The sequence below is a fragment of the Misgurnus anguillicaudatus genome, chromosome 21, assembly GCF_027580225.2.
Source record: "Misgurnus anguillicaudatus chromosome 21, ASM2758022v2, whole genome shotgun sequence".
Taxonomy (NCBI): Eukaryota; Metazoa; Chordata; class Actinopteri; order Cypriniformes; family Cobitidae; genus Misgurnus; species Misgurnus anguillicaudatus.
This window is the reverse complement of record NC_073357.2, coordinates 63,760,747-63,786,314: the sequence shown is the minus strand read 5'-3', so window position 1 is coordinate 63,786,314 and position 25,568 is coordinate 63,760,747. Positions and strand designations below refer to the sequence as shown.

The window sequence follows — 25,568 nt, the reverse complement described above, 5'->3', positions numbered from 1 at the left end:
TCTATACATTAATGCTGTGTTTTGGGAGATATGATGTACCCATAGAGACCCATTCATTTCACTGGATGTGGCCAACTGCTCAACACCACTACTTTAGTGATACATTTTGTGAATTTATGTTTATATATATATATACATTAGAAAGGACATTAAAAATAAATATTATTTCAAATAGTATAATTTTTATAATGCATTTTGAAATGTCTGTTTTTACAACATGCCACAAATATTTGACTGAATGTAAGTGTGTGTTTTTGTGTGTGTGTGTGTGTGTGTGTGTGAGTGTGTGTGAAAAAAATAAATAAATGCATCCAGAATAAATCTAAAAATAATTTCAACACAGAAAAGTAGGCCTGGTACTAGAGCACAAATGCAATATAGAAAAGACATACTCAATCACTAGGGTGACCATACGTGCCATTCTTCCTGGACGCGTCCTGGCCAGGATTTCGGGTTCGTCTTCCGGAAGTCGTATTTGTCGACCGCATACATTATAGAGGATTATTATTATTATTACAGAAAGGCAACCGTTACATTTTAAGGTAAGAATGAAACTATGATTGTATGTCTTATGTTTTTAACTGAATGGCGTATACTGTCAACAAATACGACTTCCGGAAGACGCACCGAAATCCTGGCCAGGACTCATCCGGGAAGAATGGCACGTATGGTCACCCTAGTGATTGAGTATGTCTTTTCTATATTGCATTTGTGCTCTAGTACCAGGCCTACTTTTCTGTGTTGAAATTTTTAGATTTATTCTGGATGCATTTATTTATTTTTTGACAAATTAATATTATTATTATACTTTTTTTGCATTTCTTACTCATTTTCAATTGGGGTCATTTTTACTCCCAAATGGCCTCATTTTACACATCTTTAGAATGATCGAATCAAGCCCATGTTTTTTTTATATAAACATTGACAGATAGTCTAGAAAAGTCACAACATCTTAATCCACTGAGATAACAGGAACCATGTTTTTTAACTGAAGAAAAGTGGCTTGGGGGTAAGATTGAACCCAAGGGACTAATGTGTGTGTGCTGCTGAAACTCCCTCCGTCTATCTCATATCAGTCCTCGGTCGCTCTGGCTCCACTGCAGGCTTCCAGATCCCCGCCTCCACGTCAGTTGCCTGAGCTGTCGGCTCCGCCCTGGCCCTCCGGAACCTCGGTTTCCCCCCGGCCCTCAGTCTGCTCGGCTCCGCCCAGGTCTCCTCCTCCAGAATACCCATCACCATTGGTCGTCCCCAGGGTGTCGAGCACCATCACTCCAACCTGGCTCCTCCCTGCTGAGACTGGCTGGTCTCTGGAGCTACATCAGGTCCTCCCACTTCACGCTCCTCCCTCCGTCTTCACCCCCTTGGCTTAATTAGGTGTGTTCGACTTTATGCGGCACTGCGCAGACCGATCGGCGGCTGACTTGAAGCAGTGCATTCCGGTTAGTAATTTTGTCCGACTTCAGCTGGCGCTGCAGGCACGTGACTGTGTCATATGGTTTTTAAGTACCGCGAGAGCATTTCGAGAGTAGCCGGCTAGCTCAGCCGGTGCAGCTTCTCCAGAGCGGCTGCCCGGAGTTGTGATGACGTAACAGCTTTACGTGATTGGTCGCCTCACTGGTGACAACGATCATGTGCGTTCAAGTTTAATCCAACCTTTAGTTCCACTAATAAACATTATAAATTCACGTTTTAAAACAGGGAAAACACGTTATTATGTATAAAAATGTTATATTGTGTCGTGTAATAAAATAAAAATGAAAATAAAAAACTCTATTGGTATTTTAATAATATAGGCTTGTTTCCCGTTATTTTCGGGTATACAGTATAAGCAGCAATTAAAATATTCGATATTAAATGTTTCTGGTTGCAACTTTTTATTAAAAGATTTGTTTTTATCAAATTCAGCATCTAATTCACTTAATTCGTGATAAAAAACAAGGAAACACGGCGCACACGTCACTACAGCAAACAGTAGGTGTCCGGCTTGACGGCTCCGTCTTCAGTTCCTCTCTCGACTGCAAGCGGCAAACCTCGCCGATCGGTCTGCGCAGAGCCGGATGATCTCGAACACACCTATTGACTTTCCTTTTTTGTTTAGTTGCCTCCCTCCCACCACTCCAGTGTAGTTTTATTTACGGTGCGGGATGTGCCTAGGGGGAGCGTGGAGTACTGTTACGGTCTTGTCATTGTTAATTAGTTTTTCCTTATGTTTAATTTAGTCTTCATTGTTTGTTAGTCTGTTGTTTTACAAGTTCACACTTACACACAATATGAGAGGTTAAGGTTTAATGCGTATTTGGCGTGCTGTTCGGGGGAGGGCTTCGAGCTCGGACCTGGCCCGAACCCATTATTTCTGTATATAGCGAATGAAATTTAGTTCATGGAAATAACTGAATAATGATTATCAATGAATTAAACGTATAACCATTACATCTGTATATCATCACACACATAATAATGATCGATTATTAACCAGACTAAACAATTACAAGAGTTTCAATACTCATCATGTTTCTCTGTTATCTTAAAACCTTGGTTTAGAATCTTGTGTTTTTTATTTGTCATGGATATAGGGATGAAGAAAAATACAACAAATATTATCGAATAAATGAACGGGTTTGTTTTTATGTAAAATATTTATTGACCCCAGAATTACTTCACTGACTAAATGAATGTTTATGTAAGACACAAATTCAAAAAAACTTAAACAATAAAAGAATTTAAGTAACTTGTGAACATATAAAGACAGAACGATACTGTCTGATAGTCATTCATGTGTATTTATTTGAAATAATTTGTATAAAAACAATTTGAATCTGTACACAATTCACTGAATTTTAGAGTTTACATCAATAAAGACATTTAGAAAGTGCAAATTACCATTCATTTTGTAAAATCTGTTTCTGCTTCTATATTGTTTACCTGATTTGTAAGTTGCTTTAGTGTCAGCTAAATGACTAAATGTAAATCATGTTTGTTAATCTATATTTATACCACAGGGGCTGTTGAATGCATACCTGATCTGTTAAATGTCTTAAAATAACCAACAAAGTCAAAGTCTGTGGTAATCGTGGTATAAGAGGAATAATTGACTCAAAATAACACACTCCTGCAGTGTAACTCTGCTTTGCATCACATCACATTACCACCTCAGGTGTGCATACATTTTTGTGGCGCTGCTGACGTGCTATCTGGTGCGCCCGAGCTTTGCCTACAGTCCGAGGGGGACACACACCATATTCATGCTATTTTACATCGTTTGTTATTGATATTGCTAAGTATGTGTGCATGTCGCTGATTTCCTAATCCCTCAGACTGTAAACGAAGCTTGGGTGCACCAGATTACACGTCAGCAGCGTCATTGCAGTTTCATGTACACAGATTCACAACAGACTGAGAAGAGAAGACAATGCTAAATAAAGGCGTAACTTTTGTTATTTTGCACCAAAATGTATTTTCGATGCTTCAACAAATATTAGCCTAACTGACCAACTGAACATGGACAGTATACCGTACATACATTTTCAATAGAGGGTCAGAAAGCTCTTGGACTAAATCTAAAACATCTTAAACTGTGTTCCGAAAATGAATGGAGGTCTTATGGGTGAACTGCTAACTCTTTCTCCACCAATGCAGCAGATGCCATTCAAAGCAAAATTCTGATGTGAATGTTCTTACAAATTATCGCCCAATTTCTAAACTTTTATTTTTGGCTAAAATCTTAGAGGGTGTGGCCCAATTGAACAATCACCTAAGTGAAAATAGTTTATTTGAGCCCCTTCAATCTGGGTTTCGGAAACTGCACAGATACTGTGTTGATCATGCACTGTTACTTAATCGTCTGGAAACTGTATTTGGTTTGTCAGAGACCGTTCTTGGCTGGTTTAGGTCTTATTTTACTGACCGCAGTCAATTTGTTTTTATGGGTGGCCATAGGTCCAAAGTTGGTTCTATACATACGGGTGTCCCACAAGGGTCAGTACTGGGTCCCTTACTTTTTAGTATGTATATTTATCCACTTGGTCAGCTACTTAGATCTCTAGACCTTAATTATCACTTTTATGCTGACGATACGCAGATCTATATTCATTCAAGGCCAGGTCAACATGTGGACATTGTGCATCTTTCTAACTGTATTACTGAGATTAAGATTTGGATGTCCTTAAATGGCTCTAAAACGGACATTATGCTCCTAGGCTCTCCTCATCAACTGCGAAGTGCTGATGGTTCGCTTACCCTGTCTATTGATGGTGTCACCCTGGCATTTCAAACCAAACTAAAATGGGGTCATTTTTAATGCGTCGCTGTCATTTGAGCCTTTTGTTCAGAATACGGTTAAGACATCTTTTTTTCCCCTCAGAAACATAGCATGTTTACGTCCCATGTTGTCCTTTGCTGTGGCTGAGAAGTTGATAAACTCCTTTGTTTTTTCTCGTCTGGACTATTGTAATGGTCTTTTAGTTGGAGTATCTAGATCATTACTCAACAAACTCCAATATTTACAAAATTCGGCTGCTAGAGTACTGTCTGGGGTCAGGGCTGGAGACCATATTACCCCTGTCTTGAAGTCTTTGCACTGGCTCCCAGTCAGGTACCGTAATGACTTTAAGTCCTTATGTTAACCTATAAGGCTTTGCATGATCTGGCTCCTCAGTACTTAACTGATCTTTTAATGCCTTATACTCCTTGTCGTAATCTGCGTTCCTCTCAAAGTGGACTCTTAGTTGTGCCTAAGACACGGCTTCGCTCCAGGGGTGATAGAGCATTTTCATCCTATGCTCCTAAGCTTTGGAACTCTCTTCCAGCTGACATAAGGGAAGCAAATACTTTAGAGACTTTTAAGTCGCGTCTTAAAACGTTTTATTTTAGGATTGCTTTTACTTGATTATTTTATTTTCTTTATAATTTTCATTATCTATATTTTTTGTATTTTTAATGTGTTGTATTCTCCTAGCTCAGCACCCTGATAAAATGTCATCAATTATTCCTCCTATATCACGGCCATCACAGACATCGCTCTTGTGGTTATTTTAAGACCTCTGACAGGCCAGGTGTGCGTTTACAGAAAAATAATGCATACGTGTGAAACATTTCTCAACCAATCAGAATAAAGCATTCAACAGACCTGTGGTTTAAAAAAACTGTTTAAAGTAAATATAAAAACACTTATTATTATTCTGTTTTTGTAGGATTGACAAGAACAAAATCCAGTAAAAAGACAGAGCTCTAGTTCAGCGTTAAGATTAAATAGAATTCATGAGACTAAAGATTGTTGCTGCTTAGATAAACCCAAACGAAATGAAATCTCATCAGACACAGATACATTAGAGTCAGCCGTGAACTATAGGGTTGTCCGAGATGAGTCTGTCTTCAGCGGAGTAAACGAGCGCTGATACTCGACTGTCGCGTCTGGAACTCACATTACTGAATTAGTCTAATCTACCTTTACTACTCGACTGCAGATTGAAAGATTATCCATCTATATTCTCACCTAAACTAATCTTAAAACTACATTTGTCACCCAAAAACAGTAATATTGATAAACAGCTACATCTATTGAGTTTCACATTGAGTTATGACCTTTAAACGGTTAAAAGGGTTGCCTGTCATTCTGGCCTTTGTCAAATCTGTGGTGGAAGTAAGTAGTTCCTCACAAAGGAGACTTTTAAAGACACTACAAAGTTTTTTTTCACTATTTTACACACTTGTGCAATATCGCTCTTTTAGTCGTGTAATATAACTCTATATAAGCATTGCTGTGATCGTATGCGGCCTCTTGCTTCTGTCCTTATCACAGCTGTGCTGATATTGAGCTTTATCACACAATTATAATATAATAATAATAAACTTTATTTTGTATAGCGCCTTTAAAGGTAGCATCTCAAAGCGCTGAACAAGAGAAAAAAATATTACACAAGCAATACATAAAACAAGTAAAATATAAAACCACACCAAATAAGAATGTGAACTAGTATTTTATAGAGAGAGATATTGTGTTATTAAATCTGCTGTAGTATTCATTCTCCTCTGAACGACTTACAATATTTTATTTGGGCCATTTATAAAGACATTTACAGTTAGGACATGTATCTATTTTCTGTGTATAATCTTTCTTGTGAAAGAGCAGATTGTCTGACTGAACCTTCCACGTTATATTGACTCCCGCTGCCATCCCATGATGCAACAGCTTCTCCTGGAACTGAGAAAAAAAACCAATCTTACATTACTGAAGTTCACTGTTTATGCCTATTAAACATTCATTCAGAAATAAAGATTCTGTCATTATGACAAAACTCAAAGATATCTAAGAATCGTCTGGCTTCTCTTTTGCAATAAATAGAAAATAATTGAGGACTGTCAAGGATTAAAGGGGTCATATGACGTTGCAAAATTTTTTTTGTGTGTGTGTGTAATGCAATGTACTTGCATGGTTTGAGGATGTATTTCTTAAAAACATTCTTAACTTTTTTTCTTAAGTTTGAATTTAAGTAAAAGTGGCAGCTAAGAAGAATTTTCTTCTTAATAAAGATTTGGTAATCCGGCCCCTCCAGATGAGCAGCTTTTGACAGAAATCAGTTTTAGGTGAACTGTCCCTTTAAGGGAATTAGCTGAAATAATTTTTATTTAAATTAAATAACATTAAACATGCATTAATTCTCTAGTAATCAGCAAAAACAAATTTCAGAGATTCTCCTGTATTTGCAATGTAGGGTTGCAAAGGGGTGGAAAGTTTTCATTAAATTTGGAAATATTCTTAATGGAAAGTTAATGGAAATGTATGGGAATTTTTTATAAACTATATCATATACAAACATAAATAAACATTTTGTCTAAGCAGACATGCATGCAAGGTAATATAAATTTTGAAGAATCCTGATATTCTTGTGCTCATCAAGATTGGATTTATTTGATCAAAGTTCATGTAGGGGGTGTGGCCTCAATGGCCCTTCAGTAAACAGTGTGCATGGGACTGAGGATGTGCAGGGTGGATATTCAACTGAAACTGCATTAAATCTTATTGTATGACATTAAATTATGCTGCAAGATTTTTGAACTATATTTAGGTTCCCTGCAACTCTGCATTTTTTTTAATTCCCAGCTTATTCCTGTTAATTCCAATATACAGTATTTCCGTTAATTTCCATTTAGTTTCCAGCCTTAAAACTTACCTGAATTTTACAACCCTAGTATTACATCCATACTGTATGTACAGTTATTAAAAGTTAATGAATTATTATTATTATTATTATTATTATTATTATTATTATTATTATTATTATTATTAATGAATGTATTTTAGCAGACAGTGACAGTCACCTGCTGTAAGATGATGCTTTGAATCCGAGTGTCATTTGAAATGTTTCTGACTGATTTTACCTCCAATCTCACAATCTTTATTTTTCCCAAAATAACTACAACACACACAAAAAGAACAAGTCAAACACAATTTTTCAATCTTTTGCTGTGCTGATATTTAAGAGTAAATGTATTTGGTGTTTACCTTGAATGCAGACGAATGGAAACGGAAGTGAACATGTGCTGTCATGAATTAGTCCTTCAGGATCAGAGTAAGCACAAACTTCATCCCCTGCACTGTTATCCGGCTGTCCACTAGCCCACATGATGGGTGCGGAAGAGGTGACATTCCCATCCAGCCACTTCCAGGAATCTCGAAATAATCCGATCCAGGCCTTAACGTTATTGGCTTGAGAAATCAAGTTCTTTATCTGATTTTGATCATTAATGTTACGTATCGTGGCGAGATCTGTGTACTTTTGTCTGCAGTACAGCTGAGCTTCAGACCATGTTCTTGTCTGATCGGTAACAAGAACAAAACGGTTTGTCGTTCCTGTTAAAAGAGAAAAATATATACACACTATTATTTTATGGATAATTTGTGAAAGTTAGTGTGTCCATCTGTCCAACATGCATTTTGGTGTTTATATTTCTCATTTTAATTTTAAGGCACCAGACCATGATGTGGAAAATTCACAGTTGAAAGTTTATTTTGTTTAATCACACGAAAATCACAAAAAAATCCTCAAAGTTGAATCGTCCAGAACATCTTTCTCAAGACCATTTAGTCAAAATAATATGAATGAAAATGTATTACATTATGTGGCACTAAAATGAATTAATTAACAAATTAATGTATTTTCTCACCGTCGAAGCAAACACAAGCAATACGTTCAAAACAAGAAGCATCGTTCCAAGATCCTCCGTCATTGGTTGTCTGATATTGACCACACTCCTCGTGGCCACCATGATTGTTGGGTTCTCCACTTGCCCACTTTGTAAATGTTAAGTTTTCGTTTTGAAAAGACCATCGCCAGCTATTGACGTCAACGTACAAACCCATCCAGATGTTAAAATTAAAGTTACTGGCAGACATCTCTGCTCTGAAGTCCTCCCAGGCCGTTTCATTGTGAACCGTACCCAAAAGATACTTTTCCACTCTACAAAACACATCAGCTTCATGCCAGGTTTTATCCTCCTGGATCAGAATATACTGATCACATTGTGAGTATAACACAACTCCTATAGACACACAAACAAACATTACAATAAAAACTGAACTGATGATTTTTGAGAAGCACCAGCAGAAGTCCCGGCTCATTTATAAGAGACACAGAATAAATTAATGAGTTTTTAACAATATTTGATGTCTTTCAATATGATATGGTTTTCTGTAAAACCTGATTACTCACCAAGCAGAAGTAATATCTGAAGCAGACCTTTCATCTCCATTCCAAATTAGATCAGATCAGTGTAGTTAATTTCTTAAAACGAAGAGATATTTTTTGATGTAATGATCTACATGAAACACAGAGACACACTTAAATAAACTAACATCATCATGAGATGTTAGTATTACATTTCCTCCAGAAACAAGCCTAAATACACAACTTTACAGAACAAATACATGATTCTATTTGCTTTTACACCGTAATAGTATATATTATCTGTAAGTCAATCTGTAAAGTCAAATGACCTGAAATATTGGAGAAAAGTAAAGAGCTTGATCTTCTCGCTGTACAGGTTAAACTCTCTGAGATGTCTGCTGTATTGTGTTTTATTTGTTGTAAAAAGGTTGTTGTACAACCTTGTATGCAAACCACCGTCCTGATCAGATAACCCAAAGTCATGGATGGAGTCATGCTGATGCTGTCCGTCTCAGATCTCTTATTCAAAATCTTCATCTTTAAGCAAAGACATGCAAAGTCAGGAAAATTTGTCTACAGATAACCATGAGCTGATGAGCTGTGACCAGATGAGAGGAAAACCACCAGATCAGAGCATTCATCTCTTTACACTACCAGTCAAAAGTTTAGGGACACTTCACTGAAATGTTTCTCATGATATTAAAACACTTTTGATCTGAAGACGAGCCTTTGCTTTAGATAAAATTAGTTTTGCAGGTCAAAAGCAAACATATTCCAAACATACTTTCACCTTTTAGTTTCTTCTATTGCGTAAGAAATCTTTTATTTATTGATAATGGATTGAGATGACTTGGACTGAAGAATCAAGCAGTCAATAAGAGACCAGAATAAATGTTGAACTGTTGTTTCAAAATTCATCTTTGGGTGGGAACTCAAGAATCTATTTAATAAAATATTTGAATAAAGTTATGGCCAAAACTGACATATTTCCCTCATGTTCAAATATATTATTGAAGATGTGTGTGTTTGCCGACCTCTGTCACTATCAATCACTTCTCTTTCTCTGCTTCTCTACTTGACCACCAAGGTAACTATCGCACCCAACACAAGGCAGTTGTTTCAAAACTTTCAACCCTCTCCTCTGTCTCCCTTCATCCATCTACTATCGTCAGCTGGTGACTTTGCAAACCAGCAAAAGCATCATCCTCAGTAACCAATTCTTTTCACCACAAACCTATGAATACACCACACTATCATCTGACTTCCATCTCTTCTCGTTCTCTCTTTTCACACAGAGATTACTTTAAATACACAGAAAAACCGGCTGGGATTTGTCTGGATAATACCTGTCAATCACCCTATCATCCTGTTTTTGTCCCGTATTTTGAATCTTTCTATAGAAAATCCCACTGGACATATTTGATATGATTGCTACATTTGCCGCTGGGAAAACAGACAGCAGTATTATCTGTAACATCTCACTTAAAGGACACTCGCCAATAAGAGGATGATGCAGTGTCCACCAATCAGCACACTCAGCGAACACGTCTGCCCACTCCTTGCATACACAAACTTAAACATTTGGACATGTGCTCAAGGATTGCAACATCTGCAACCTATGTGCATAACAAGTCTTTTGCAGATTCAGAAGAGCCACAAAACAAATGAATAAAGGTATCCCCATCTATTTCCTTAGTGGTTAGACCAGGGGTTTTCAAACTGTGAATTGGGATCATCTAGTGCAGTGGTTCTCAATCCTGGTCCTGGAGGTCCACTGCTCTGCACATTTTGTATGTCTCTCTTGTTTAACACAGCTGATTCAAATCATCAGCTCATTAGCAGAGATCTCATTGTCTGTCAGATAAGAGAGACATTCAAAATGTGCAGAGCAGTGGACCTCCAGGACCAGGATTGAGAACCACTGATCTAGTGGATTACGCAAGGTCACTAGGTTGTTGAAGTGAATGACTCAAAAACTGTTTTGTCCTATTAATGACAATTAATGACAATGATTTTGATGTCAGGTTGCAATTAAACTTACAATAAAACTCACCCAGAACATTTACAGGACATGTTTGTGTTCACATGTATAATCAACACCTCCTTGCTCACCGGCACCTTTCCTTTCAATTTCAAGCGGGCCCTGGTCACTCCATGGCTTAAAAAACATGCTGAACCCCTCTCTCACTGACCCGTTCATTGCAAAAACACTTGAGAGAACAATTTTCAGCAAGGTATCTTCCTTTCAATCATTGAATGACCATCACAAGCAATCAGGCTATAAATGCAACCACTTCACCGAAACAGCGCTGTTAGCAGTCACCAAAGCATTAGGGCTCGCTAGCCAAATCCTTAGTTCTGATTTACTAGACCTATCGGCAGCATTTGACACAGTTAATCATCAGATGCTACTAGCCACCCTATCATCGCTATGGATCCCGCCTACTCCTCGCCAATGGTTTAAATCTTATCTCTCCGGGAGATCCTCCAGAAGGGTGTGCAGTCCACAGCTCACCATATGGTCACTGGGGTCCCTCAAGGATCAGTGCTTGGTCCACTCCTTTTCTCCATCTTCATTCACCCAGATCTTCGTCTCATTTCACCCAGATGATTTCACTGTTGCATCATGCATTACAGCCTGTTCAGAGGACATCTCGGCTTGGATGAAGAAACACCACCTTGTTAAGATGGAGCTGCTGGTATTTTTGGCACAACCCACGCTACAGCACAACCTACATATACATTCAACTTGACAACACAACAATTTTTTTTGTTACCTTTACAAAGAGGCACTAAATCGTTCCCACTCAATTTCCTTCACTTCCCCCTGCTGGTGGAATGACCTTCCTATAGCAGTTCGATCAGCTACATCTCTTGCAACATTTAAAAAACAAATAAAAACCCATCTCTTCCAAAAGTACATTGCATAAATATTGACCGCATTTCTATCTCTTTTGTCATTATAAAACACACCAACTCTCTCTTTCCAAAAACAGGTATTATATACGGAAAAGTGAAAACGTGTATTTTAGAATAAGCACCTTTTTTAATATTGCCTCCTTATGATATATCGCTTAATGGTTTCTTGCTAATCCTTGTAACTTGCTTTGGAGAAAAGCTTTTGCTAAATGCCCAAATGTAAATGTAGCATTGATTTCACTATCATAACAATGCAAATTACTCAGACTTTATTTGGTTGATGCAAAACACAAACAGATTATACATTGTGTCTTTAAAGGCACAAAAATCAAATTAGATATATAGAATAGAAGTAAAAAAAATATTAACATTACAAATCTTTCTCTCTCTCTCTCTCTCTCTCTCTCTCTCTCTCTCTCTCTCTCTCTCTCTGTCTAGTATAGTATAGTATTTGTTTTCACAATATTACAATTACACATGTTGCATTACAATTACACATGTTGCATTGTACACTACATTTCAATGCAGCAGTTACAATTTAATACTATTGTGAAAAATGGACTCCCAAGCAGCAGCAGCTTATAAATAGGGGTCCTGGACTCTGATGAAGATGTATTGTGCATCGAAACGTTAGTCATTGTTGTGCACCTTTTTTAAAAATATTTTTATAATAGACATCTGTGCTGCACCGGCGATCTCTTTTTTGTCTACGTTGTTCCGTCCTTCTCTGGTCGCACCGGATTGTTTTGGATTGCAGAAGCGCAGTTTACGCTTCCTTTTTTTAAAAATTACAGTAACTCAAGTGAGGCTCAAACAGAGACCTATACAGTGACAAGAGCACATCTGATGGGAGCACATGTCTCACTTTAAAGAACAAACCCACAAGCTTAGAAAGTTTTTTAACCAGCTTGTTAATATGTTCCTTAAAGTTTATGAATTGATCAATATGGATTCCAATAAATTTTATTGCGTCAACTCTTTGAATTGCTCTACCATCTATATTAAAATTAATGTCACAATTCCTAAACTTATGACTACTTGAACGAAAAGGTTTTTACTAGTGTTTAGTGATAATTACATTTAAACCAGGTCTCTACTTGTGCTAATGTATCATTTACGAATTTTTCCAAATAATTGTTGTTTGTATGAGATACAAACAGATTTGTGTCATCAGCAAAAAGTATTTTTTGAACATCACAGGAGCAAAATACAAAATCATTAATGTAAATAATAAAGAAAAGAGGCCCCAAAATAGATCCCTGGGGAACCCCAAATACTATATTTTGTAATCCAGAGTCCGCAAATATAGTTCCTGAACCACTGGAGAGCCACACCCCCTGAACCCATAGTGCGACAATTTATCAAGTAAAATTTGAAAGTCAATCATATCAAATGCTTTTGAAAGGAAAAACTCAGGTAACAAATCAGGTAAATTAGCTTCAGCTGGTTTAAAATACAGCTGCAAGAGCTTACTCGATCTAAGAAGTATGACCACTTAAGCCCAATTTTGACAAATTTACATTTACCAAAATACTAGAATTTTTTTTAACAATTACTGTCTTGCATGGCTTGCAAGAAATGTATTAATCTGGTTTTAAATCACTTCACAGCACAGAAACTGCCCTGTTAAAAGTTTATAATGATTTATTATTGCCACTGACGTAGGTACAGTAACTATGCTGTTCTTATGCTATTAGATCTTACTGCTGCATTTGACACCATAGATCACAATATACTGACCTCTCGCCTTGAGCATTGTGTTGGTATACATCAGTGTTAATTTTTGAAGCAAATTCTGATTTAGTCTTAGTCTTTTAGTTGACTAAATATAATAAGAGTTTTAGTCTTAGTCTAGTCTAAAGTTTTTTAGTCATTGGAAGTATCCTCAGTCTGTTATGGAATGGTAAGGTTTGAATATGCAATACAGACACAGATTTAATGGTTGTTATAGAAAACACTTATTTTATTTTATTCTTAATGTCAAAACACTGACCGTGGCTTTCTCACAAAAGATAATCTCACATAAAATAGGCATAAGACCCGCTCTACCTAAAAAATATACATGGTTCAAGAAAAAGATATGCATTCTCCCTAAATGACATGCACACACAGACACAAACGGGCGCAGACACACAGACAGACAGACAGACAGACAGACACACACACACACACACACACACACACACACACACACACACACGCACACACTTTGTCCAAACATATAACAGCACAACATCTACTATATTAGTAACGTTACACATTTCATTCAATTTGAGGACACTGAATATTTATACTCCGTATTAATTCAGACAATCCAATACAATCAATACAGTTCAGATGTGTATTCCTTTCGTTTCTATGTTATTCCAAGTTTAGCGAAAACACAGTGGTTTATCTGATAAAATAACCTTAGCGTGTTTGTTTACCTTCGCATGTATTTCTGAATGAGTCGTCTTTAAAGGTGGTCTTGTCATATGTAAAGTGTGACCAAATTAGACGTTAGCTCTGACATTTGTTGTCAATGAGACATGTCTTCGGACCGGGTGTACTGCAAAATGGTAGGGTGTTGCTTACGAACGAAGTCAACTGACTTCAGCCAAAACTAGATAACTGTACAATTAAATATAATGTTAACAACCTGTTGTGAAAACGAACTTTGCCGAGGGTTTTTAAAATGCCTCTGCTGCCTGCATAGATCAACCTACCCTCAAAGATTCGCTCTGATTGGATTTCTTCCCAACTTGTCCCACAAAATGAGTAGCGCTGATTGGATCTCTTCTCCATTCGTCCCTCCCTAACATTTTCGTCTTATTTTCATTTGTTATGTGCCTGTGATCAGAGAGGTATTTACTATTTTTAATAGGTCAGTTTCTAAGCAGTTAAGTACCTTTTTGAGAAAAGATGTGGGGAGCGTGTCAAGGCTGCAAGTTGATGCTTTAAGATGTTGTACTGTTTCTTCCAAGGTTTTTATATCAATTATATCAAATTCTGAGAAAATGACTATTTTCTGAGGTTGTTGCAATGATATCTGAGTGACCACAGTACAATATGAGGCCGTATTGATCGCTATTCTGATATTACTGATCTTCTCAGAGAAAAAGGTTGCAAACTCATTGCATTTGTTGTCAGAGAGCATTTCACTAGGAACTTGATTTGGGGGGTTTGTTAGTCTCTCTACAGTAGCAAAAAGAGTGCGAGTGTTGTTTATGTTGTTGTTTATAATGTTTGAAAAGAAGGTCTGTCTAGCTGTGCCTAGTTCTACATTGAAAGCATGAAGACTGTCCTTATAGATGCTATAATGTACTTCAAGTTTTGTTTTCCGCCACATATGTTCAGCTTTTCTGCATGTTCTTTTCATGTGCTGTACTGCTGTTGTGTTTCTCCAGGGTGCTTTACGTCTGCCAGTGATCACCTTGACCTTTACTGGAGCTATACCATCAATGGCATCTTTAACTTTAATGTTTAAATTTTCAAGGAGAACATCAACAGAGTCTGCCGATATGTTTGGCAACATTGATATAGCATTCATAAATACCAAAAACTCATTAGTGCTTCAAAATCTATTTTCAAGCCGTACAGGGGGTGGTAGAATACCAATATTGGCTACTCAAGTTGTACCCATATCTGGGGTAGATGATGCTAATGCAGCAATTTGTGACACTCGTGACAGTCTAATGTCTTGAGCACTTTTGGGTCTCGCACCCTGTTTATGCCATCGGTTTGTTGTGTCAAAAACCCTACATATATTGGACCCTTTGCAGTTCACCTATCAGCCCAATAAGGGAGTGGACGATGCAATTTTAACACTGTTGCATATTGTATATTCGCATTTTGTAAATTCTAAAAATCATGTGAAAATTTTATTTACTGATTTTTCTTCGGCCTTTAACACTATCCAATGTCCAATGCTTATGTTTTAAGTAAACGTTACATGTCCGTGTATATGTAAGAGCTTTCTCTGATATTGGTGAAATAAGATTGCACAACTTTCACACGCTTGTAAAATGAAACGAACGACGCGCAGATCAGATGCTTTTATCAATGAAAGGCTAAAAATAGCGCTGTCACCCTGTGTTTGTGCTAGAGGTCAGAAAATATGAAAAACATTTATCTCAATACCTCAGATTACATAAATGGGCGGAGAGACGGCGTGTGGCGGTTCGAGCACACAAAACCACATGCGTGTTTACATTAACTGCATAACCATGCTATAGTTAGCCAAAGAACTATAAAACTTCAAGTTTACAACATAGACTGTATAGATGTAAACGAATATGCTGAATTACCTGTGGTGAAGATAGAAAGTAACTTAGCAACGTCAGTGTCCACTGAGCCCCATCTTGGAAAACTAACTCCAATATTGACTTTGGTCTTGATGTTTTTCCTGTCGCGTTGTTGTTTAAAATCCCCGTTTCGCTTCCTTGGCGACTTGTTTTAATGTCCTCGAGAATATGTCTTCAACAGGCTTTCAAATCAAAGCATTAGATCGCAGGTAACACGGCGTGCGGCCGAAGGATTCAGTCTACGCAGGTCGCAGGCTGCATACGTCATCAAGCCTGGTTTATTTAAATTAACTGAGCATTACATTCGCAAGTCATAAGCATATTACATCAATTTACAATTAACTAAGAATAATTGTCAGCTTTATAATTGTTAATATTCTGAAATAAGTCTGTCTTGATGACGTATACCGCCTACACATGCAACCTCCGTGCAACCAGTGTGAGTGTAGTGTGAAAGCACGAAAGGCGGAGCTTGAATTTCAGGAATGTCCCTCGTCGGCGAATGTATTTCAAAGATCGAGGCACAACATGGATTCAGCCAGAGAGCGATACGGCGGTATGTATTTTAAATAGCAGATTCTACACTTACGAGAATACTTTGATTAGTGGGGTGGAAGTAATTACACATGAATGAGCACATACTTTTGAAAGAAAACATGGACTTTTGCTAAGAATTAACTAAAAGAAGTACACAGTGGAGCTTTAAACATTTTTGCATCGATTTTTGGAAGGAGTCTTCAGTGAGTGTAACCAATATCAAGGGGGAGTCAATCCAGAGTGTTAATGAGTATAAATATCTAGGGGTTGTTCTTGATCATAAACTGAAGTGGGATAAATGGACTGAGACTGTGATTAAAAAGGACAGCAAAGACTATACTTCCTTAGGAAGATGAGGTCATTTAATGTAAGTGTCCCAATCCTCAGTTTTTAAATAATTATTTTATTGAAAGTGTTTTTACATTTTGTATTACCTGTTGGTTTGGAAATGCCACAATTAAACAAAAGAGTTCGATTAGGAAAATTGTAAGTACAGCGAGTAAAATAATTGGTATCCCCTTGAAAGGCCTGGAACAAATTTACAGAAACAGATGCCTTAGTAAAGCGATAAAAATCACAGACAATAGTAGGCATCCTCTGTTTATTAATTTCAAAACATTACCTTCAGGGCGTAGATTTAGGATGTCAGCCATTTTTAAAAACAGGGGGGGAAACTCCTTCCTGCCCCAGGCAGTTAAATTATTGAATAAAGATCACGGTGTAGGTGCCATCTGAGCGGGTCTCAGGGATGATTGCGTGTATTTTTTTATGTTTTTCTTTTATGTTGTATTATGTGTATTGTTGTGCTATGTGGGTGCATGTGAAACACAAGCAACAAAATTTCCCCAAGGGGATAATAAAGTTCTAACTAACTACTTGTATGGCAGGTGGTGTGGGAAAAGTTTGTAGCGATTATAGCCGCATGACCCAACTTCAAATGATTCAATCAGTTCTCAATGAATGAATTCAAGTCCAGTCCTGCCTTTTTCATTTCAGAAGCCTTTTCACTCGGATATATGTCACCATAGAGAAAATAAGACAATCACTACTTCTGTTTAATCACGGCTTTAAAAGACCATAACAAACAACTTTAAAAAAGACGTAACACACGTTAGATAGTCATGACATCACTTAAAAAGTGGGGGGACATGGGATTTTGTGTTTTTTACAGGGCTCCAGACATGGAGTCACAACCATGAAGAATTGCGTGTTGTGCTGCTGTGACTCCATGTCATTGGCGGGTGAAATAGGAGTGCTGCAGCATCTGGAGCACTGTAAAAAGCACAAAATCCCATGTCCCCTGTGATGTCATGACTGTATCCTATCTAACGTGTGTTACGTTTGTTAGTGAAGTGTTACATTAGCTAACTGCAATTAAAATACAATAAATGAGTTATTATCTAACTATACACATTAACATAACATAAAATAACACTACTGTCTAATTAGATATCAGGTAATTAAAATTAAACATTAATTGTAAAAAAAATACAATGCTGTCATGTCAATAGTCCCTTTCACACATGCAGTCTTTACTGGTAATTTACCGGTAAATTGCAGTTAACAGATCATGTGTGAACAGAACCTTTCCGGTAAATCAGTGCTCCCAATTTACCAGTAAGACAGGTTGTAAGATTACCAGTAATTTACCGGTAAGCGCTATGTGTGAACGAAAAATATAGGAATACCGGCATTTAGAACGGACGACGTCAGACCGCGCTGACAGCTTCAGACCAATCATAATGTTTTAATAGAGATGACGAGTTTACCCCCGCACTGTTTTACGGACGTTTCCACACACGCGCTGCTTGAAAGTCGAGCACACCTGAAGTTTACATCCACATTTCTTCACCAAAGTTGTTTAAAACAGCTTACCACATACTTGCCGAATTGCCGACGTCCTTAGCACGCTCTCTGTGAACCCTAAGGTGCAAACAGTACTGTTGTTTAAAACGCATTTTCGGTTTGACGTCGCCTCATGCAATGTTGTTTGGTCATGAGCAACTTCGCGACTGCCAGAGTTTACCACAGATGTAAAAACAACAAAATACGGACCGTGGATATGAACGACGTGGATTGTTTACAAATACAACACTGAGCTCAACGCGCGCCACAGGTACTTCCGCTTTCTCAATGAATTTACCGGTATTTTGATACTGATGTGTGAATGATGTCTTACTGGTAAAAAGACGGAATGTCACTGCATGTGTGAACAGCACATTTTTGTATTTACTGGTAAATTCATTCTGGTAAATTCATGGTAATTTACCAGAATTACTGTGTGAAAGAGGTTATTGAATCACCTATGAGTATGACACTGAGACAATAAGATGAGTTTTAGTGCTGTGGTTTAAAAGGTCCCAATAAAAAGTAAGAAATGGAAATAAAACTTTGATTGAAATCATGGTAAGCCAACAACATGATCTCACAAAGTTCCGTGGGATAGTCACGGAATTTTGTGCTCATTTTTCCGTGGCATTCTCACGGATCTCCGCATTTTTCCGTGGCCCTGCTACGGACTGTCTTTTTCCGTGGCAGTTGGGGTTAGAGTTGGGTTTGGGTAGGGATGTCATTTCATGTAAATCTAACCCTAAACTGAAGCGAAAATGGTAAGAAAATAGGACAAAACAGTTGAGTAACCAATCCGTGAGAATGCCACGGAAAAAGACAGTCCGTAGCAGGGCCACGGAAAAATGCGGAGATCCGTGAGAATGCCACGGAAAAATGAGCACAAAATTCCGTGACTATGCCACGGAAATTCATGAGATCAGGTTGTAAATCAAAATGGTACTTCATTAAATCCTACTTAGAAATCATAAATATTTTATTCAATTATATATGTTACTAGCATAGCAAAAACGATAAAGAATTTATAAACCTAGAAAAGTACATAGGAGGATATGCATGTAAAGCACACAATAATATACAGTAGTGACCTCTGCTGGTGAACTGTTAAAACTAAATGACTGTATTTAAACTTCAGGGGCCTCATGAATAAAACTGTGCGTAAGATTCTTATTAAAAGTCTACGTACGCACAAAAGCCAAAAATTATGAAGAGTTCTAAAACAAAGCAATGTTCCCTTTATAAATCACAGATCACCTGCAAGTGTGCGTACATGAATCATCCTAATATCCCACCCTGCAAGCCCATTCTTCCATGAAGTTTGTTTTTTTTATAAATCACAACCTTTGTGTGGGAACTGGCGTACGCATGTTTCCAGCTTTATACATAAGGCCCCAGGAGTTAAGAGTATTAGTTAGTATTGTGTTAGTTGTTAATTGTTAAAGAAGCATCTCATCAATGGCAGGTGAGCTTAGTGACATTTCTTTCCTGGTACCTCTGAAAAACATTCCCATCGGATTGTTTTTCAATGACAATGTTGCATTTTCTTCCAAACCCTTCATTTCAGGATCTGTTTCATCTAAAGATCAGATTGTGTTACTGCACACATTCAAGGCACAGATTTTGTGTTGTTGTATGTTTCAGTATAGACCCCTTCACGGTTCACGTCACAGGCTGTTCCCACTGCGCATGTCGGGGTCAGAAAAGTCATTACAGCAGATTGAGTTGCGTATTATTCGGTATCGTCAAAAATGCCTACTTACGTCGTGGGCTGTGAAAATCGCACCAGGTCTTCCGTTAAGTTTTCGCGATTCATGCAGAAACTCAAAAACAAAAAAATACAGCATTTGCGTCTGCAAGCAATTAACGTGCAGACTGAGACAATGCAAATATCAAAGAGGCTTGTGTTTGTAGTGCTCACTTCATTTGAGGTAAGTCATCATTTTTCAGCACTGTTAGATTAAATTATAAAGCCTAAATGGTATGAACAGTTCGACCCTGTGCTGCGCGCGCACCCGATAGTCATTCAATGTTTACAAACCTTGAAGGGGTCTATATACACTTGCTACTTACAATGGCAAGAAAAAGTATGTGAACCTTTTGGAATTTAATGGTTTTTTGAATAAATTTGTCATAAAATGTCAACAGAATTGACAAACATAATGTGTCTAAAAAATAAGTACACAAAAATTCTGATCTTGCATGTCTTTATATTGAACAAACCCATTCAACATGGCAGTGGAAAAAATAAGTGAAACGTTAGAATGTATAACTTGGCAGCAATAACCTCAACCAGGCACTTCCTGTAGCTGTGGATCAAACCTGCACATTCTTGAGGAGGAATTTTGGCCCATTCTTCCTGGCAGAACTGCTTTAGCTCTGTCATCATGTGTATGGCCCTCTTTAAGTCCATCCATAGCTGACTTGGTCACTCCAAAAGGTGGATTATGTTTTTATGAAGCCATTCTGTTGTGGACTTGCTCCGGTGTTTTGGCTCGTTGTTCTGTTGCATCACCCACCTTCTGCACAGTTTCAGCTGACGTACATACATTCTCACATTATCCTAAAAGAATATTCTTTTATGATGATATGCTGTGCCCATTCTACGCCAGATGTAGCGCTGTGAGTTTTTTCCAAATAGTTAAATCTTAGTTTCATCGGTCCACAAAACATTTTGCCAATACCGCTGTGGAGAGTCAGTGTGCTCTTTTGCAAACTTCAGTTGTGCAGCAATATTCTTTTTAGTAAGCAGTGACTTCCTTCATGGTGTCCTGCCATGGATAACCTGCTTGTTCAGTGTTTTATGTATTGTAGACTCATTGAAAGAGAGGTTAGCAAGTTCCAATAATGCCTTTAAATCTTTGGCTGTCATTCGGGGTTGTTTCTTTACTTCATTAATGAGTCTTCGTTGTCCTCTTTGTGTCATTTAGACTGGGCACCCAGTTCTTGGTAGAGTAGCAACAGTCCTAAAGTGTCTCCATTTGTAGAATGTTTGTCTAACTGTAGACTGATGAATTTCTAAAGTCTTTCAAAAAAACTTGTTAACCCTTTACAGCTTTATCTAAAGCAACAATTCGGGTAGCTCCTCTGAAAGCTCTTTTTGGCGAGGCATGGCTCAAATAAGCATGTTGTTATTGTGCAGAGCAAACTCGAAGTATTAGTCGAAGTAGCTGTAGTCGACACCTCCAAAAATATTATCTTAAGACTCCAGGGCTGCGTTCCACTCCAGTTTTAGATGAGCACTCGCAAACTTCCCTAAACACTTCCCCTCTGAGGAATCCCTGTGAAAGTTGTGTGTTAAAATTTGTGTTTAGTTCACCCAGTAATAAGAATTCTTAATTATTTATAGCATAACAGATTTTATAGACACAAGAACGATTATTTAATTGTTTAATTATTTAATTATTATTTATAAATATTTGAATCGGTGCACAATCAGTGAATATAGAAACATTATTCAGCATTTATTTTCTTTCATGTGCATGTACAAACATATGACGCTCTCTTCCAAGAAACGAGGTAAACATTATTTGACTGATGGTGAAAACAAACAAATGATCTGTGTCTAAGATTTAATGATGCGTGAGGTGTTTGTGAGCTGACATGACCATCAGACATCACAATCTTTCATTCTTAAACATAAAACTTCTCAAAACTAAAGAGATTTCTTCATTCAAGTCAAAAGAGATGATTGTACATTATTGACATCAATATTCAATCAATGTTTATTTGTGTCAGTATGGTAACCCCAGCAGGAGGAAGATGAGTTAGCGTGGGTTAAATACCAATGCAATATTTCTGTTAAAGTTTTTAAAGCATTTTTAATTATTTTCCATATTTTTATATTTTCGTGCAAATGCAAAGTTTATAATTGTCACATCCATATCGCTGTTTCTTCCTCAAAAATGCACACACAATAATTTAAATAAAATAAACATTATATTAAGTAGGGGTGTGCAGCGGAGTCAGTATTTGTATGTGTAACAATCTCAAAATTATTTATATCTGTATTTGTATTTGGATGAAACTTTAAGTGGGTGGGTCTTAAACCGGAAGTTTGTCAAATTACATGCATTTTTGCTTTTAATTATAATTATAACTTAACTTTAAATATCTATTCAAATCTATTCTATTAAAAACAAAAATACAAAATGTTAATCAAAAAGACAAATAACTTGATTCTCGTTACTAATACGCATGGAATACAAACGTCTCGTTTTCAAAGCTCCATACAGCTTTTGCCTATGTGCTACTGTATTGTATATTAAAATAACAAACTTGAGAGCGCCGACAATACTGTACATCACATTTAAGCATTTATTGTGTCTGTCAGCACAGTTCCATATGTGACCCATGCTGTCTAAATGAATTGGAGGTTTCCATAAAAAATAAGTAGCCTACATTAATTCCTTGTCTAGCAATCCCAGTACTCTAGTAATTAAACATCTAAAATGATCATTAGTTGTCTGTTTCTGAGAGGTGCACCATCCTAAATGATCAACTTAATACTAGAAAGATATATCGGTTTAAAAACATGCAGTAATTTGAAAATAAAATGTTACATTTTTATATTTTTATCCTTTTACTTATTTATTTTATATTTACATGGATTGACAATAAAGCATGCTTCAACTTGATGTAATTAAAAGATCATCTGTTACCAGAGTCTTAACAAATCATCCAGACTGTGATGTCACCCAGGCATGCTGAAAAGAAACCGTTGGATCATCAGGCTAGAATGACAAGTGGAGCTGTGTGTCATCCGCATAGCAGTGGTAAGAAAAGCCATTTTTCTGAATGACAAAACCCAAGGATATCATATATATAGAAAAGAGCAGTGGTCCAAGCGCTGAGCCTTGAGGTATGCCAGTACTGAGACATTACAGTTCTAAGACGTCACCTTTCCAAGATACTCTGACCTGCCTGAGAGGTAAGACTTTAATCATAGTAGTGCTGTACCAGAGACACCCATAGCCTTGAGGGTCTACCAGAGGATGTGGTAATTGAGTGTCAAAAGCGGCGGAGAGGTCCAGTAGGATCAGTTCAGATGATTTAAATGCTGCCCTTGCCTGCCTTAAGGCTTCAATGACTGAGAGCAGTGCAGTCTCGGTGGAGTGACCACTCTTGAAGCCAAACTGATTGCTTTCCAGTAGGTTATTCTTTCTGAAGAAGGGGGAATGACCCATATATATCGTTACACTTCAACTAAATTGAATGCTTCTAGTTTAGGGCTTGATAATAAGGAGTGCCCAATGACCCGGTGTTAGCGTGAATAATACTCTATGGACATTTAAGAGAACTGTGATCATTTCCCCTCCTCATCTAATATAAATCATTGATATGTTTTCATATTATTACCAAATCTTTTTTCTTTTCAAGGCAATATGAGCACATTCAAGATCCGATCTAGTTGTGTCTTTCAACAGAAAAATGTCTTCATTCTAAAACAGTAGATAATCTTAAGTCTGAATCAGATGTATCTAACACCAGAAAGGCTTTATTGTAATTTGATATAAATGTAACGCCCCCTGCCCTACTTAGTTGTGTCAAGTCTAAGCTCTTTAGTTCAATAACTTGAGGTCTCTCGACTATATGAATTACACTACTCTGATACCTGAAATCTGAAGTACACAATAAAAAAGAAAACATTAAATTCCATGTAATTCTTTTTTTGCTATATAAAATAGATAGATATGATTTATTAAATATATATAATATTAAGTTGGCAAATATGTATAAAAAATGTATCACATTGTAATAATTTCAAGCAATGAATATTTCCCACATTAAATGAGAATGGAATGAGTCATGGCGTATTAAATTAGATAGGACTTTAGTCTGGCAAGACTACTGGCATATCAACTCCATTCACTCCAATGGAAGAGTTTTTTACAGCAATGGCGGCTCATGGAGCGTCTCAAGAGTTCCCAGATGTTACTGTCAGCTTCATAGAGCTGCAGCAGAAAAGACTGAATGTGATGAACTTGATAAAACTTTTAAAATTAAGAGGTTTAAAAAAAGATTGTACGTTAGCACTACATGTAAATCAATCACTTTGTGCATCAATGTGTTTGTAGTGGATTATTTCTCATTAAATTATTACATTTAGTGGATGTTAGAAGAAAACTGGCCAGGCTAGGACAGGCTAAGGATAACGTAAGCAACACATAACAAACCACAAACAGCCTTTTCATTTTGTTTTCTTAATGCAGATTCATCAAATATTGTGTAATTAGAGAGGCTATTAAATGCGATGATGGTAAAAAAAGTATGGGTGATTTTTTTTGGTGAAGTATGGGTGAAATTAATTTATTATCAACATAAAATGCATATCATCGCTGCCCGATGAAACTCACCTATGTCCAAAACGGTTACTTTTCAGGAAGTGAAAAAAAAAAACGTATTTCAAAAGCAGTTGAATGTAGTGTTGTCATACTTGGTACGGCATCTTTACATGTAACCATATTCTTGCCAGTGTAATGAATCATATAATCCACATTTAACCAAAATTGAGTTTAAATGGACATACGTGTATATTTTACAGTAACGGTGGTCCATACAGATGAATACGCTCAGTTTATTAAATAGCCTATTTCTTAGTGTATTAAATACGCTTAGTTTATTTCATATTAATTATACATTTATTAAAGGATAATTCCGGTATTTAACACTTTGAGTCTCATTTCTGGTTTGTTTTGGATGAACTACAGTGATGGACACAGAAATTTTGACAATGGGTCGAGTCTTGACTTTTCGACTCATTTAGAAGCGTCTCTTGACTGCTTCAGAATGGAAGTCAATGACCATGCACAAACAACACTTAACGTTCATTTTCAAAACTGTACTACTCACCGAGTGGTTCGTGGTGTTCGTTGATGATTAAAAACAAATATATTAGCGCAATGTATGATTTCAATCCGTGTTATTTGCTATAGTGGAACTTTTTTTTCAGATACCTCACAACCGCGTATATACTTCCGCTCTATATTTGAGTCTGAAGCATGAATGAACGTAGTCCAACAAACTGTAATAAAACGGTAGCATACTTTCAAAATCAAGTTTATTTATAACACTTACACCATCGAATATGTTTTTTCATCGGCAGAACAATAAAGAAGATATTTTGCAGAAACCCCAGTGCTCCGTCATGCAAGTCAACAGATCCGCACACTTTAAGAGCTAAAGCATATATATCCAATACAACAGTAATCCCCCATAACTCCGTGTGACATATTGACATCTTGTGAAGCAAATCAATCAGTTTTTGCAAGAAACTGAACGTTATTTACAACACTATTAGCGTAAATGCCAAAGCAGGAAG

At 37.0% G+C, this 25,568-nt stretch overlaps 1 protein-coding gene across 1 annotated transcript; it reads right to left on the bottom strand.

Annotated features, from left to right (window-relative positions):
* Window positions 1-4,163: 4,163 nt before the first annotated feature.
* On the bottom strand, window positions 4,164-23,433 carry LOC129440614 (uncharacterized). The gene is made up of 6 exons (XM_073858860.1): window positions 23,167-23,433; window positions 9,104-9,200; window positions 8,164-8,538; window positions 7,502-7,849; window positions 7,318-7,412; window positions 4,164-6,199 (listed from the first exon to the last, which is right to left on the bottom strand). The coding sequence occupies exons 1-6, from the start codon at window positions 23,431-23,433 to the stop codon at window positions 6,047-6,049; spliced, it is 1,335 nt and encodes a 444-aa protein (XP_073714961.1). The 3' UTR covers window positions 4,164-6,046.
* Between the last annotated feature and the right edge of the window lie 2,135 nt (window positions 23,434-25,568).